Source organism: Erythranthe guttata, chromosome 6 (genome assembly GCF_056151865.1).
Source record: "Erythranthe guttata isolate IM_541 chromosome 6, IM_541, whole genome shotgun sequence".
NCBI lineage: Eukaryota > Viridiplantae > Streptophyta > Magnoliopsida > Lamiales > Phrymaceae > Erythranthe > Erythranthe guttata.
The window spans coordinates 5,445,747-5,462,705 of NC_142538.1; the positions used below are offsets into that span (position 1 = coordinate 5,445,747).

General features: G+C 36.2%; 2 protein-coding genes across 2 annotated transcripts; both read right to left on the reverse strand.

Annotated features, from left to right (window-relative positions):
• Nucleotides 1-9,266: 9,266 nt before the first annotated feature.
• On the reverse strand, nucleotides 9,267-9,875 carry LOC105977688 (Bifunctional inhibitor/lipid-transfer protein/seed storage 2S albumin superfamily protein). The gene is made up of 2 exons (XM_013003035.2): nucleotides 9,528-9,875; nucleotides 9,267-9,406 (listed from the first exon to the last, which is right to left on the reverse strand). Exons 1-2 carry the CDS (start codon nucleotides 9,805-9,807, stop codon nucleotides 9,399-9,401), a joined length of 288 nt encoding a protein of 95 aa, XP_012858489.2. The 5' UTR covers nucleotides 9,808-9,875; the 3' UTR covers nucleotides 9,267-9,398.
• A 1,006-nt stretch (nucleotides 9,876-10,881) lies between these two features.
• Nucleotides 10,882-14,976, reverse strand: LOC105977960 (putative methyltransferase PMT16). The gene is made up of 6 exons (XM_013003362.2): nucleotides 13,815-14,976; nucleotides 12,606-12,816; nucleotides 12,228-12,525; nucleotides 11,741-12,133; nucleotides 11,399-11,476; nucleotides 10,882-11,279 (listed from the first exon to the last, which is right to left on the reverse strand). Exons 1-6 carry the CDS (start codon nucleotides 14,502-14,504, stop codon nucleotides 11,057-11,059), a joined length of 1,893 nt encoding a protein of 630 aa, XP_012858816.2. The 5' UTR covers nucleotides 14,505-14,976; the 3' UTR covers nucleotides 10,882-11,056.
• Nucleotides 14,977-16,959: the final 1,983 nt, after the last annotated feature.

The window sequence follows — 16,959 nt, forward strand, 5'->3', positions numbered from 1 at the left end:
ATTATTTATCTATAAAAACAAAATAAAAAAAAAATAAAAAAAATTGGGTAATTAAAGGCATAATTAAAAGGATTTATTAGGGCTAACCCTCTTGTTGAGATTTTGTAATGAGGTAGATCCATTTGATTTTTCCCTTTTTGAGATACACCCAATTATGCCAACTTGGCACAATATATTAGTTAATTTCCCTATAATACTCCCTATTTTATTTTTGGACGCGGTTTTTTCCTTATCGACGTGATATGGGATTGCTGATACGTTGCCTATAATCACGGATTAAACTTACGTGAGTATATTGGTAGTTTCATCGTTTTCATCATTATCAAAGCGTATACAATCGGGATAGGAAGAATTGTTCACCACCGTGGTAGTATTCTCGGATCGGAGCGTTTTATCTGGTTAGTATGTACAGTTTTTTTTCGTTTTTTTTTTGTCTGTCATGTGTAAGTGTTGTTGTGTTATGGTGGTTAGCCATTATAAGGTTTGTCTGCAGTGTTGATTCAATTGGTATTAATGTAGATCATTTTTAAAAAAAATTACGTCGTGATGTATACATCGTTATTGACTGATGATGTTTGTCATGGAGGAGGATTCACGTAGTCGCAAGAGGAGGGTTCACGTAGTCTGACCAGAGTTGTTTTATATGAGTGTCGTAGTTGGTTTACACAGTAATCGAAATAAATATTTGGTGTGGTCGAGTTGATGAAGTTGAAACTGATTGAAAGTTGTTTTGTTTGTTTACAGCAGTCGATTTTAATGTATTCGGTAGTACATTGAAATCTATTTGGTAGTCTATTTAAGTTGTTGTTTCTGATGATGTTGTTGTTGTTGTTTCTGATGATGCTGGAACAGGGGGTGCGGGTGAACTAGTTGGAGTTGTTGATGCCACTGAAAGCGAGGCATTTACTGCAGGCGTTGTGCAGTTGTCCGACGAAGAAGTCGATTGCATTCCTGATGATAGCGACGAGGACATAAATCCAATGAATTCAATTGATTCCGATGGTTGTTATTTTCCAAACCCCCCTAAGATTTGATATGTTTAATTAATGTCGTGTTTACGATGTAATGGCATTGTAACTTCAGTTAAGTGTTAAACCGTTGTATTACATTAGTATACTATTATGAATAACGTATGATACTACCATTATCATTTTATTATACTATTATGAGATTATTAATGTACTAGAGTTTTTTAACTCGACATATTGGTTTGATTGTGTTATGATATGTTTTAAGTATTCTATTGGTTATGTTGGAATTACTTTACGTTGGTTTTGTTCTCAATGTTCTTTTTATTTCAGTGGTATATTGTTTGTAACACAATTTCATACTACTACTATAACCGTAATATACTATCATAGCAAATTAATGTACTATATTGAAATCATTAATATACTATGTGGTTGAAAAATACAGTTGTCTGTTATATGAAAGTTTTATGTATACTAATGTAAAAAAATTATCGTCGATCCCCACTATAGCGTGCTCTCTTCGCTTTGCCCGTATAGCGTGTTTCCCCGTATAGCCTGCCGTTCCCGAAACCACCATCTCCGCCGCCGCTTCACTCGATTTCAAGATATCTCAAGAATGGGTCCCTATTGCGCCGTCCCCGCTGCCGCCCGTGCCCAAATCGTACAGGAGTTGCGCCGACTCCGGTAAAGGTTTCAATTCATACCAGGCGCTCGGCACAAACCCCTACGCCGTCATCCCCGCCGCCGCAATCGACACAAACCCTCACGCCGTCATCCCCGCAGTCGCAATCGAGAGACTACGTGAACACATCAACACATCGATGGGTGATGGCTGTAGACACGTAAATTTAATATAATTTATATTATATTAAATTGAATCCCAAGATTATAATTTATCTTGCAAAATAAGTCATGGAGATAATTATCAATTAATTATTGACCAATAGGATTGTTTCTTCTCTTCCAAGTTATAAGAGATAAATATCAATTTAAAGAGAGTCAATCAAATCGCGCCACGTCATCAAGAAGATTTTGTGTAGGACTCTTATTCTACCACTATAAATAGGGACCCTCCCTACACAATTCAAGACACAACTCAAGAAGAATAAAAACCGTAGGAGAAAATTCTCTCTACAATATTCAAGTCGTTCTTCATCAAATTCAAGGCGTTCTTCATCAAATCGAAGGAGTTCATCAAATCGAATGTGTTCTTCATCAAATCAAGGCGTTAAAGCGTTTAATTCGAGATTACGGTGCTAAACCCTCGAATTAACGTTATTAACATCAAATCAAGATCGAAGGAAGATTGAAGGGCCAAATCCATCAAGAACTCCAAGATCTTCAAGTCAAAATCCGTCAAAGTTCAGCGTTCGATCCGAGATTCAAGTCGCAAGACCCTCGGAAGACGTTATTCAAATCCAAATCAAATCCGGAGAAGATCAAGTCAACGACTCGTCTCCGAAATTCAAAGTCAATCATATATTTTTCTTGAGAGAATAATCAGAGGATTAAATTAGAGTTTGTAACCCGCAATATTTTATTTTAATTCAATAAATTATCTTTGTGCAAGTATTTTCTTGTTTGTTAAATTCGCAGATAAGAATTTGTTGCTACAATGGCGTTTCAACAAGCGACGAAGACGTACCAATGCCAGAGTGGTCGGAGTGCAGAAAGGCGTCGATCCCCCGTATAGCGTGCTCTCTTCCCGGCGTATAATTTTTCTGGTTTTTTGGAATTTTGTAGAATTTGGTAGTGGGTTTAGTAGGGATAGTGTTTTAACGGGAAAATAGGGAGGGATTTGATATCATTTCAAAAGGTAAAGTAACGGGATTTGTGAGATTTTGATTGAGGATACTGATGGAATTTAGAAAAATATGGGTTTTTATCAAAATGACAAATTTGAGTTTGGATCTACCCCTATTATTTGTAAGACTAAGGGGGTTATATCTAATGGACCCTAATTAAAATAATGAAATGTTATTTACGGTTACAAAATTGCTATTTGCTGTTTATAACAAAACCCCCCAAAACTTTCCAAAAAAATCAAAAAACCCCAAACTGCAAATAGCAGAAAAAAAATAAAAAAAAAATTTCGAAAGTTCGAATTCAAGCTTGAAGAAGGGTTGGGCTTCGATTTTTTGATGTAATTTCGACTCTTTTAGTGTAATATGCATTGGGTTGATTACGGAACCAATTTCATGTTAAAAAGCCCTACAAATCGATTTGTAGGGCTTTTCTTTTTCGCAAAAAAAATGTTCCAACGCCCAAGATGGGCGCCCATCTTGGGCGTTCGAAAAAAAAAAAAAATTGCATTAGACGCCCAAGTCGGGTGCCCAAATGCAGCTTGCACGCCCAACTTGGGCGTGCACTGCATGAATGAGCGCCCAACTTGGGCGTGCACTGCATGAATGAGCACCCAAGTTGGGCTTTTACGCGTTTTGGGGGGGGGGGGGGGGGGGGGGGGGGGTTGGATTTTTTTGGGAAGTTTTGGGGTTTTAGAGAAATAAAATATTTTTTGTTATAAACCGCAAATCACAATTTTCAAACCGCAAATAGCAATTCCGTTAAAATAAGATAATACAATCTTATAAAATATCAAACAATTGAGTTTGAATATATTAAACAAATAGAAGATATCAAATTCTTATAAATAAATATATAAAATATCTGTAAATACACAATTTTGAAATATAATAAGATCTTTTTTTTTTAATTGCGGGTCGTCGCCTAAACAATTTTGTACTACTAGATATTAAATAATTAATTGTGTCTTATTTTATCAACTAAGTGAGAATGTGTGTTTACATTTCTTGTGCAGTTTGAAAGTCACAGCACGAGAGTGAAAGTTTAGCAAGTGCACTTATATGATTGAGGACTTTTGTTATTTTATTTTTATTTTATTTTTGTATTAAAAGACGGAAACAATGTTCTTTTAACATGAAAAAAAGGAGTTATATATTACATTATGGTGAGGTTTTTTTACTTTGATAGTGAAGGAATTAAGAACCACAACTAACTATATAAGTAAGTGCATTTGGTAAATCTCCTCTCTTATTCAATAACTCGTAAACTGCACGAGAGAAAATGAGTTTCTTCTAAGAAAGGACACGTTTCTAAGAAAAATAGCATCACAATTTATAGTCAAAATATTATACAAGAAACGAAGGCATTCACTAAAAGATGATCCTATTAATGAAATCTTGAGTGTTCAATACTTGAATTTGATAAGAGGAGTTGAAGAAAAAAAAAGGATTTTAAGTTTACTAATTTAAAAGTTAGATCATTTTTTTTTTCTTTTTTTTTTAGATGAGAAAGTTGGATCAAATTGAGAATTAATGTTTCGAAAAAGTACATTATTAAAAGAAATCGTTGAACTCAATTTGATTTTTATAGGAATATTTGTGAAGAGATTAGAAGAAGATGAATTGTGTTTCATTTACATCAATACAGGGAATATATATACAGATTATAAAATGTTCAAAATAGGAAATAAGTTACAATATTAAATTGATTAATTCAATTAGAATAATTTCATACGGATTCTTTGAATTTGAATTCCCATGATTTTATCCTTTGTTTGATAGCCTTGATTTCCTCCTTTGACTTTCTTAAGTATTATCTTTATCATGCCCCCGCAAGATGGACGATCGTGGTGCAAGTCCAATCTTGGCTTTAAGAATGTCAAATTGAGAGCGAGCAAGAGGTTTAGTAAGAGCATCAGCTAGTTGATCTGGTGCAGAAATATGTGATACTCGTAGTAAACCATTTTTAACCAGTTGCCGAACAAAATGATAGTCGAGAGCAATGTGTTTCATGCGTGAGTGGAAGACCGGATTCGAACAAAGGTTTGTTGCTCCAACATTATCACAGTAAATGACAGGAGACTGAGGCAGATGTACACCAAGTTCAGTGAGGAGAGAACATATCCATCGAATTTCTGCAGCTGTAGAGGCTACAGATCGATATTCAGCTTCAGTGGATGAGCGCGCTACAGTACGTTGTTTCTTAGAGCTCCAAGAGATAGGATTCTGACCAAGATAGACTATATAAGCACTAGTAGAAGTGTAGTCATCTTTGTTACCTCCCCAATCAGCGTCTGAATATACATGAAGTGTAAGTGGGGATTTTTGACGAAGAGAAATGCCATGATCTAAGGTGCCACACAAATAGCGCAATAAACGTTTAACTGCATTCCAGTGATCACTTGTTGGTTGATGCATAAATTGAGAGAGTTTGTTAACTGTGTAAGCAATGTCCGGCCGAGTGAGAGAGAGATATTGGAGACTACCAACAATTGTCCGATATTCAGTTGGATCAGATAAAGGATTGCCTGATTGTAACGTGAGGACAGGACTAGTGGCAAGTGGTGTGCGAGCTGGCTTGGCTGCAGTCATGTGAGTTTTTGCAAGAAGATCAGCAATGTACTTACGTTGACTCAAGAAAAGGCCATCTTTGTGAACATTTACTTCAACTCCAAGGAAGTATGTTAAGGGGCCAAGATCCTTCAAAGAGAATCGTTCGGATAGCTGTTTGATGAAGAGTTTCACGGCTTCGACATTATTGCCAGTGATGATGATGTCATCGACGTAGACTAGAAGATATAAGATGGTGCCGTGGTTGGTGAAAATGAACAAGGAGCTGTCTGCAATGGAATTGGTGAAACCGGATTGGAGAAGAAATTGGCGCAACTCATTATACCAGGCCCGTGGAGCTTGTTTTAGGCCATATATAGCCTTGTGTAGTTTGCAGACATGATGAGGATAATCACGATCGATGAAACCCGGAGGTTGAGACATAAATACATCCTCATTAAGTGTTCCCTGAAGGAATGCATTATTGACATCAAGTTGTCTAAGTGACCATCCATGGCTGACCGCTAGACTGAGAACAAGACGAACAGTAGATGGCTTGATGACTGGACTGAAAGTTTCAAAATAATCAATGCCAGGGCGTTGATGAAACCCTTTTGCGACCAAGCGAGCTTTGTACCTGTCAATAGAGCCGTTAGATAAATATTTGGTTCGAAATATCCACTTACATCCGATCAAGTTTTGAGTTGGGTGAGAGGGCACTAGTTCCCATGTCCCATTACGGATTAAAGCATCAAATTCATCGGACATAGCTTTCCGCCACTTGGGTTCTTTGAGTGCTTGGGTAACGGTAGTGGGTTCGAGGGTATGTTCTTGGAGTTGAGCAGTAAGGGTAAGTTTTTGAATCAGTTTGTGAATATTGTGTTTGGAGCGGGTGATTATAACACGGGATGCGGGTATGAGGTCAGGTTGAGTGGGATTATGTTGGACTGTCGAATGACTGTTAGATGCTGGAGTGGGTGTTTCGTTGGTGGGATCATTTGGCTGTTGGAGTTGGTTTGAGTTCGTGGTAGTAATTGGTGAGGGAGCAGGGTCGGTGGTTAGGGATGGTGTAGCCGACACGGGCAATGTCATGGAGCACCACTCAGAGAGAACCGATGAAGTGACACGAGGAGTGGAAGAGTGAGACACACTAAATGGAAATATGGACTCAACAAAGCGAACATGGCGGGATGTGTATAGACGGTTTGTGGATGTGTCAAGACACAAATATGCACTTTGAGTGGGAGAATATCCGACAAATACACAAGGAGAAGAACGTGGTTCGAGTTTGTGAAATGTGTATGGGCGAAGCCAAGGATAGCAGAGACATCCAAAGCTTCGGAGCTTAGAGTAGTTGGGAGATTTACCAAAGAGTTTGAAATATGGTGATAGTTGGTTTAAGGTTGGGGTGGGAAGACGATTTATGAGGTAGACGGCAGTAGAAAATGCCAAATGCCAGTATGATAGAGGCATAGATGCATGGGTGAGAAGAGAAAGACCAGTTTCGACTATATGCCGATGACGGCGTTCAGAGTACCCATTGTGTTCAGGTGTGTGAGGTGGAGAAGTAAGATGTGAGACCCCATTAATTGTTAAGAATGAAGATAGAGCTTGAAATTCCCCCCCATTGTCAGAGTAAAGTGTTATGATCGGACGACCAAAGAATTTTTCCACTAGGGCTTTGAAGCGAACAAAGACATCATGTGTGTCAGATTTGCGTTTAAGGGGATAAAGCCATATGTATTTTGTGTAATGGTCGACGAAGATGACGTAGTACTTGAAGTTGTCAACTGAGTGGACGGGTGATGTCCACAAGTCAGTAAAGAGTACTTCAAGTGGGGAAGATGTGGATAGAGTAGAAGTAGAAAATGGTAACTTGTGACTTTTATTACATTGACACGAATTGCAATTAAACCCGACGGTGGAGGAATGAGAGACATCTAAATTAAATGAAGACACAATATTTTTGAGAACCGACAAGGAAGGATGTCCTAGTCTATGGTGCCACTCGGACGAAGTGGTCTTGACACTGGAAAATGCGATTAAGGGTGACTGAGTGGTGGAGGTTGGCCATTCGTATACACCATCCTTAGTCCGACCCTGCAGTAGGATTGCCCCCGTAGGAAGATCCTTCACATGAAATACATAGGGTAAGAACTCAATAGAAGTATTGTTAGCTTTGCAGAATTGGGAAATAGAAATGAGATTGCGTTTCATGGTGGGAACACATAAGACATTAGATAATGTAAATGAGTGAGATGGAGTAGTAAGTAGGGTTGAACCAGTGTGGGATATAGGCAGACCATTGCCGTCACCAATCATAATTTCATCGGTGCCTTCATAAGGATTGTGAAGAGCCAAATTGCTTAGATCAGTGGTGACGTGGTGTGAGGCTCCACTATCAAGCAGCCATTTGTTGGTATTTGGATTGGTTGTTGCAACATTAGCTTGCATTTGCCAGGCAGGTGATTGACGGGATTGAGATGAATTTCCCAAACGAGGGGGCGGCTGCACATGTGGAAATTGTTGTCGGAAAGTGGGACAACGGGAGACTACATGACCTTGAGTATTGCACCATTGGCATCGACCAAGAAATGGACGAGAAGGAGGTCGACTATCACGAGTGTTTGAGGAGAAATTTCGAGTGGTGGTTTGAGTGGGTGTAGATGTAAACCCAGGAAGACGATGGGTGGTATTAGTTGTGGATCTATGAGCCGAGCGGACATTCGTAAGATAAGCAGATGCTGGTATGGTGGAGGAGTTTATTTTGTTGCGGAGAGAGAGTTCTTTGTTTATGAGTTTTTCGTGGAGTTCATCGAATGAAATGGTGGAGTCGCGCCCATTCACGGAATCGATGATGGATTGATAGTTTTCATCAAGACCTTCAAGTACTTTTTCTATCAGATCTTCAAGATCGAGAGGTTTGCCAAGGGCCGCAAGTTCGTCGGCTCGAGTTTTGATGGACTGCATGTATTCGGTAATGGATTGAGATCTTTTGGTGATGTTTTTAAGATGATCTTTGAGTTGCTTGATATGACCACGAGATGGTCGAGCATAGGTGTTGGCGAGTATTTTCCAGGCTTCATAGGAGGTTTGAGATTGTGTGATGAGAGGTACTAAAGAGGAGGAGAGAGTGCCAACAAGAGCTCCAAACAATAGTTTGTCTTGACGGAGCCATGTTAGATATTGAGGATTAGGAGAAATGACATTATTCGTAGTGATGGTGGTAGGAGGAGAAGGGTGTGACCCATCAATAAATTTTTGCAGGTCATTGCCAATAAGAATGGCTTCCATCTGGGTTTTCCAAGAAAGATAATTTGTTGGTGTGAGTTTAATTGAGTTGTGGATGGTAATCATGGTTAGTGGTTTTGTGGGCTCTTGGGTATTAGGAATAGTGATTTGGGGAGTCTCGGTTGCCATTGAAATGAAGATTTGGATGATGGGTTTGCTGAAAATTGTGCTGGAAAACAAAAAAAATTTATAACCAAGGATCACCCTTGGCTCGATACCATGAAGAGATTAGAAGAAGATAAATTGTGTTTCATTTACATCAATACAGGGAATATATATACAGATTATAAAATGTTCAAAATAGGAAATAAGTTACAATATTAAATTGATTAAATCAATTAGAATAATTTCATACGGATTCTTTGAATTTGAATTCCCATGATTTTATCCTTTGTTTGATAGCCTTGATTTCCTCCTTTGACTTTCTTAAGTATTATCTTTATCAATTTGAAGGAGAAATTTCAAATTCATATATCCTGTGATGTGTGATTTGATAGGGAACTTTGAATTTCTAGCACTCGTTTTAAGCTAATTTTCTTTTTGGATCATCATTGTGGATTTCATATTAAGTCCCTTTCGATTGATGAAATTGAATTATCTTTTAAGTTTTAGTCATTTTTCATTTTTATTTTCTTCGAAAGTTATAGATAAATTAAATGAAAACAATCCATTATTATTATTCCATCACACTTTGCTTTATTACATGGAAATACTAAAATCCAGACAGGTGTACTAGCTAGAATTTCTGGCATTATTGGCAATCAAATACATCCATGGTCCATCCTCAATTTGCTGCAATAAAACAAAATATTAAACATTAGCTATATATATATATATATATATATATATATATATTAACAATAAAAGTTAATTATATATGATGAATACATGGGAGGAATTAATAATTATTTACCGCAAGTGAGGGGAGGGAGATTGCACTGGGTGGGGATGCGGGAGGCGATCCGGAGGGTACTGCATAAGCAGTCGTGGTTCACCGCCTGGAGGGCCCCACAGCAGTCGGGGCTCGGGGTGGCGGCACCACCACCTGGCACCACGAATTGAGCGCACACGTTCAGGCTTGCGAGTGTGGAAGCACAAGTACTTTGTGCTTGAGTTTGAGTCATAATTTGGCTTTCATGAGCCAATAGTACCACTATTATCATAACAACTAGAGAGAAATAATTATATTTCATTTTGCTCTACTATTTGTTATTTTTGTGGTTATTATTTTGTTTGTTTTTTGAATTGATGATCATTCAAGATATATTTAAAGTTCTATATATAGTTATCAAATGGGAAGGTGTGTGTGTGAAACTACATTTTGCATGAGTAACCTAATTGATATGGGTCGATTTGTGTGTCACTACTTTTTAATAGTCATTTTTTAACTTTATACAGATATTAAAGATTTCATTAAATGTGGCTTGATTTAAGTAAAATGTATAATTTTTGACTGAAATGCCCTTGTTACTAATTAATAAAAGAGAGTGCTGGAGAGAGGATTATAAATGTACAATTGATAATTATACAAGTATTCAGTATTGAAATTCTAAAGTGACAGATAATATAAAATAATTTTTTTTCTCAAAAATAATAGATATTATTGAAGTGCATATTAAGAAAATTATGCAATGATATATTTTCTCTCCATATAAATATTGATTAATGGTAAAGAACAAAATTTATTTCAAGAAAATAATTTTGTCTTGAAACTATTAGAAGACAATATGAGAGAACGCAAAGACCCTCAAAAGATGCAATGGAAGAAGGAATAATAGTATATATTTTTTCCTAAAAAAATAAAATATAAAAAATAAAAAATAAAAAATCTATGAGATGCTATACCTGGTGAAAAGTACGATTGATTTTGCACCATAGATCAACACAAATAATTATCACTATGCACGCATACACATGGGTTGTATGTGTTATTATGTGTAGATCAACGGTGCAGGATCACCGGGTGTATTTCATCAAGTATAGTATCTACAAAACCGAAAAATAAAATAAATAGAGGACCATGATTGGCTTAACATAAAATATACTATCAAGTTGTGAATCAAACTTGGATTATGGAACAATTGAATCTGTGCCAAATGGCCTTGATTTACTAATCCATTTCTAATTCCAATGCAAAATGGTAACCTAGGGTTTGTTAATTGTGTCTATTAATATTAATTAAGAAACTTAATACTTCATCAACCCAAAGTTTTGTTTTGATCAAGAATAAAGTCGTACAAAACTTTAATTAAATAACAAAATATAAATAAATAAATAAAATACACAAATAGATTAATATTGATCAATTCAAATAAACCAGACCCTCAATTCACATATAAGGCTAGACAAAGAATATTGCTAAACATCAAGATTGAAGATCCTGTATATGTAATAAAATTAATTAATACATGTAATAAAATTACTATTATTATTATTATTTTATTAATCTGCAGAAATTGGAGAAGTCCAATACAGTTTGACTGCAAAAAGAAGCTTCTCCCTCTCCAATGGACCATCTTCATGGTCAACGATTTGACTATCCCAATTCATCCCATCTGCAATTCTCTTCACCTTCACCAAAGTGTCCACGTCATCCCTTATTATTACACTTCCTTCTGGTCTCAATATTCTATCCATTTCCAACATTATATCTTCCATTTCACACCTACATATATACATTCACAAAATAATAAAAAAGAATTAATTAATTTTTTTTTTATTTTTTTGGGAGGGGTAATATAGTAATAACGTACACCGGGTAAATATTGATATATTTCGATTTACCTGTCCTTGTATAGTGTAAAAACCGAATCGGCGTGAATGAGATCGTACGTTCTAGGGTACGTCGACATTGCTTCGCACCTGCACGAGATATATTTACATAAGGACAATGCAAGTAAAAGTTTGTAAAGATTAATTATGATTTTATTGCATTTACTACCCCCTGCATTATACCGAATTTGCATTGAGTCCACCTATGGTGCGATTTTAGGGGGTAATTTGCTAATAAAATCGAATCATATGGGGATTTCGCTAATATTTATAACACATGGGTAGTTTTTTGACAATTAGAGTAAACACATGGGTGCTAAATGCAATAAATTAAACCCGATTAGTTTTACGTACCAGCTTTGATATGTTCCAATTAGTCCCCTCTCGTAAATAACACCGAGCGTGTTGACCTTAGCTTCGACGGGGACCACATTCATGACCCAAAGAGGATCTTCGATCAAATTAGCGGCAAATCCGCCCAAGAAGGCGTTCATGTCTAGAATGTTCCGGTACCTTCCAGCTTGTCCGAGTTGGTTATTAACCGTCTTGTAATAAGAGACTCTCCTATTCCATAGTTTCAAATCTTGCTCGAAAGTTTCGGGTGTGACTCCATTTATAGTCCCCTTACTAATCCTAGGAGGTATGGCGTTTAACCGCTTCGGCCACTTTTCTAGCTCCCCGCCCGCAACTTCTTCGCTTCTAGAAACTTCCGGCAATGGGGTCAAACATGTTTCCAACTTTGTATACCTATAAAAAAAATCGTCCAATTAAGATGCACGGAAAGAAAACCGATATGATATATATAATGTAAGTATTAATTATATTTAAAGAAAAAACAAACCAAGCGTTATCGGGATTGGGAAGGCTACATAACGGAGGGTTCGTGGTGGTTTTCTTCAACTTATTGCAATTTAAATGATTGAGTGGCTTTTGCCATATAGCGATATCATCCTTTTCGATTAACTTCTTCCAACACAAACCCTTGGCTACGTTCTCGATTTGCGTTTGCTCTTCATTCAAATCCTCCCTCGACCTCTCCCACCCTTTCCAGTATTTCTTCCAACGGATCGGTGGACCGGATAGTATCCAGTACCCGCCCGGCCTCAAAACCCGGTCCACTTCAATCAAGTACGCTCCATCTACACAGAAAAACATATATATAGCCACAATTATATTCAACCACGGTTTTTAAATTTATTAACGTGAAGTGTGAAATTACCATTTTGACCCCACGGAATGAGGCAACGGGAGCAATGAGCCATGTCGAAAGCCCTAGAAGGATACGGTAGCCTCTTGGAGGCAATTACACCGAGAAGTGCCGGAACTCCTCTCTCCAAAGCGAATTGCACTTGCGCTTCGTGTGTATCCCTTGGCGCGAAGGATATCGGGAGAATATTCCGCGACATAAGATACGCTCCCCAACTCGCAACCTATAATTAAATTCATTATAGTATGAAAAGATTAATTCACTCTGTAATTAAGATGCAATTAACTAAGATTAAACCAAAAATGGGAGCTAAATTAATTATATTTCTTTAACTTCATTTCATCTTCATTACATGCGAATCTTATATCTCCAATAATAGATAGGAATATTGCAGAAAATAAAAAGCTGGTGTATAACTGTAAAGCTCCTCATATATATATATATATATATATATATATATATATATACCAAATATGGCATGTAACATCTACTAGAATTTAATTCAATTTATTGACACCACACTAGGAACCGGTCCCTAATTAATTACCCAAATAAAACTATATATATACAGAAGTCTTCCAAAAGTACATGAAACCCAAGAGAAAGATACAAAACATTGCACAAGGAAAATGTCACCTCAATTGAAAAAGCAAGGTCTATAAAATAAATAAAAATCAAAAGTACACCCTAAAATTAGTATGGGATAAATTATTTTATTCTGAAAAAAAGATATAATCATTTCAAAGATGATTGCTTGCTATTATTTATAAAAATTTTTTTTTTTACATAATTCCAAATTAGGGGCGGGTCCAGACACTTTTATAAGAGTGGACGAACTAATTTAAAAATAATACATCGATTTTTCTTTAGAGTTATTAAAAAAATGCTTTTAAATAAAAATATATATATTTTTGTAGTATTATTTTATTGTATTAACAAACAGAAAAAATATCTAAATTTACACAAGAGAATAGAGAAGAATCAAAAGCTTGGGGGGCAAAATCATATATTCTCAAAATATTATGCAAAAGTTGTAATTAAAAAAGTTGGATTTGTTATAATTTATGAAGAATAAAGTTTTATATTAGTTCCAAATAGAACCCATCAAAAGTTTACCTCTAATAAAATGAATAAAATTCAAAATAATTAAATAATAATAATAGGTGGGTAATTATTTATTTATTTAATTTAATTTAAAAAAAAAGGGCAAACTAAGCTTACCCCACAACCAGTATCAATGGCAGTTCTGATAGAGCCATCTTTGAGATTAATCAACTTTCCGATATCGTCAATGTAAGCATCGGCGCCGTTGGGGAACATGGTACCGCCGCCGGGGAATCTGAACCGGTCTCCCTCGAACCGGATCCAGTTCTGGACCGCTTTCTCGACCGTCAATTCCTTGTGGGGCACATTGGCGTACCACACCAGATCCCTGCTCGCCGGCCACTTGAACGGGTTCTTGTACCCGTGCGGCGCCGGCACCCGGCATTTCAGGAGCTCCTTCTTCTTCTCCGGGCAGTGCCTCTCCCTGTATATCAGCCTGTCCCGAGGGAATTTCAGAGACCTCTTTGGGTCCTCGCACGGCGTGTACTCGCTGTACTTGCCGCTGCATGGTGGGTAGGGTTTCACGGTGGCGCCGCCGTCCGAGGCGGAGTGGTGGGTGGCGAAGTCTAGCTTTTTCGTGGTGTTGTTTGTGGTGGTGGTGAAGCAAGGGAGGGTGGCGCCGAGGTTGGTGGTGGCGGCGGCGGCGCCGCCGTGGTGCCAGACGCCGATGAGGTAGAAGAGAGAGCAGAGGACGGTGACGATCGCGAGGGAGTAGAGTTTGGATTTTCTGAGGTAGGCGGCGCCGCCGCCGACGGCGGCGGCGGGTTTGGAGAGTGGAGTGTAGTGTGGTGGGGTTGAACCGGCCATTTTTTTTTTCTCTGCCTCAGCTCAGTTTGAATTTCTCTCCCTCTCCTATAAATGTGAAAAATGCCAAACTTTATTATATATCAGTTTATAGCAACAAAAGTACAACTGGTGGAGGTGTATATATAGAGATATATATATATGTGTGTGTGTGTGTGTGTGTGTTGGGGGTGGGGGTGGGGGCGGTTTTGATTGTAAGAGTTTTTAAAAGGGGCGGTGTTGATTGTTGGAGATTCAAGTTGCACATGTGGGAGGAGAGTCAGTTTGTGTGTGTGATCCACTAATCACACTGATATATCTGATTATGTGTAAATCTACTGTTAATAGTCATTATTCAGTGTAAATAACTCGATCGGTACGGTGTAGCATCTAATTTTCCGTATCGTTTGAGACAAAATATCAAATTGAACAAATTATAAGCAACACTTTTGTTTGAAATTGAAATAGCCATAATAGAATCAAAGGGGAGGAAATTAAAGAAGAGTAAGTATATATGAGATAAATACATACTATATAATTGACAATATAAGGTTGAAGTTCACAAGAAATCGTATTAATATATGGGTTGTTAAAATAAAATATTTAGATATTTTGTAAAATTCAACTATAAAATGTTCCACTTAATTATCTATTATTAAAAGGCACACCATTCATTATTTATTTAAAAGCTCAAAAGTCTTGATACTTTATGTACTAATAAAATATTTGAATTGAGCTACAAAGTATAGTGGTTGGTTTAATTTCGACACTTATTTGACCATGTTTATGTGGTTTGAGTTTGTCATTTCTCGATATTTAGGGTCACAATCGAACATCATAAACGATTGTGTATTCGTTGAATGCACTATAAAAACCAGAATACGCATTTTTATTATTATTAATTAATTTCAAAATGATGGATATAACCCAAATTCCTACAAATACAAATTCTTGATCTAACTCTCTAACAGCACCCCGAATTACTTATTGAAAATGAGAATACAAAATATTAATTATTATTATCTCATTTATTTGAAGAGTGATTCAAGGGTGGGAAAGGGAGATTTGACCTTAATAATTGAACTGTTATATATATATAAAATTAATCAATTATAGAATACTATAATAAAGAGTAAGCAAAAGAAGTTGACAGAGCAACAGTGAAAGAAAAAAAAAATGTATAGATATTTTTTTTTTTGTCGAGACTAGTAATTATTATTATTTCTCTAAAGGACAAAAGTTGGGTTTTATTAATTTATAACCACATTAAAATAGAATATATTTAAATAATTAGAAAATAGAAAGTGGTTCGGGAGAAAAATAAATGGGGCCCAGAGCAAATTAGATCCTGTCTGAGATTAGCAATTGTACCTTATGTCATTGTCACTATTTTACTTGTGAGATTCAGTGGGTTCAACTCTCTGCCAGGTCTTATCTGTTTCCTCTTTTTTTTCCTTTTCCTTTTTTTTTTTAAAAAAAATAATAATAATAATTAATAATTGTATTTAATAAAAATATATGACGTGGCAAGTTGGCGAGCATTTAGTACAATTTAAAGTGTATGAAGCATGTCATTTTGAAGATTTGCGTAAGCTTATTCACTCTTTTTTTATTTTAATAATTATATTATAATCCTTAAAATATAAAGAGTATATTACAACCGCCTTGAGGTATGGTCAAATTATGAAAAACCCCCTCCTATTTGGATAATTACAACCACTCTTCAACTATAAATATTTTTACGCGTTCATCCTTGCAGTGTCAGATTTAGTTGAATATTCTAGATTATATGTAAAATTCTCAATTTTGTACCCATTTTATCCCATTCGACCTCCACGTTTTGAAGCAAAATGATCATAAGATGTGTTTTTTGGCTTTTATATATATCAGATTGCGGTGCATCAGAATCTGCATTTTTGCACTAAACGAGTACGAACTAGAGAGCATTCCACAGAATCTAGAAGATTCTGTTGAATTTGGCACCATAATTATAATGGACATGCAAGAAAATTCATAATTAATGGAATAAATGTAAATATACAAACATCATAGATTTTCTCGTAATCTGTGAATCTTAGTGGTGTCTGTAATTTACTCAAATATAAATGATACTTAGTGTTGAGAAAATTACACCATTTTTCCTTGGGTGAATTTTTTTGGTAAAGATGCACCAGTTAGTTAGTTCCCATTAATTGAATTGAATTAGGCAGTTAGCCTCTCTATTAATTACTTCATTGGGAAAAGATTTAATTTAATTTAATTTAATTTAATTTATGCATTCGTAATAAACTTGGATTAGCGTGCAAATTAATTTAAATAAAATCCTGATTCTTCGGATTCCAGATCGAAATCACCGAAAAACAAAGTCATGTGGTGATGTACATTATACGTATAGTTAATACTTAATAGTATAGTAAAACGAAGTAGATAACTCGATAGAAGAAAAATATGTTTGTTTAAAGCATTTGATATTTGAAAT

Coding starts and splice junctions, on each gene's coding strand:
- LOC105977688 (XM_013003035.2), bottom strand. CDS start 9,807: ATGAAATATAATTATTTCTCTCTAGTTGTTATGATAATAGTGGTACTA.
- LOC105977960 (XM_013003362.2), bottom strand. CDS start 14,504: ATGGCCGGTTCAACCCCACCACACTACACTCCACTCTCCAAACCCGCC. Junction 11,477..11,740: donor ATTGGAACATATCAAAGCTG/GTACGTAAAACT, acceptor TATCTCGTGCAG/GTGCGAAGCAATGTCGACGT. Junction 11,280..11,398: donor TTTACACTATACAAGGACAG/GTAAATCGAAAT, acceptor GTATATATGTAG/GTGTGAAATGGAAGATATAA.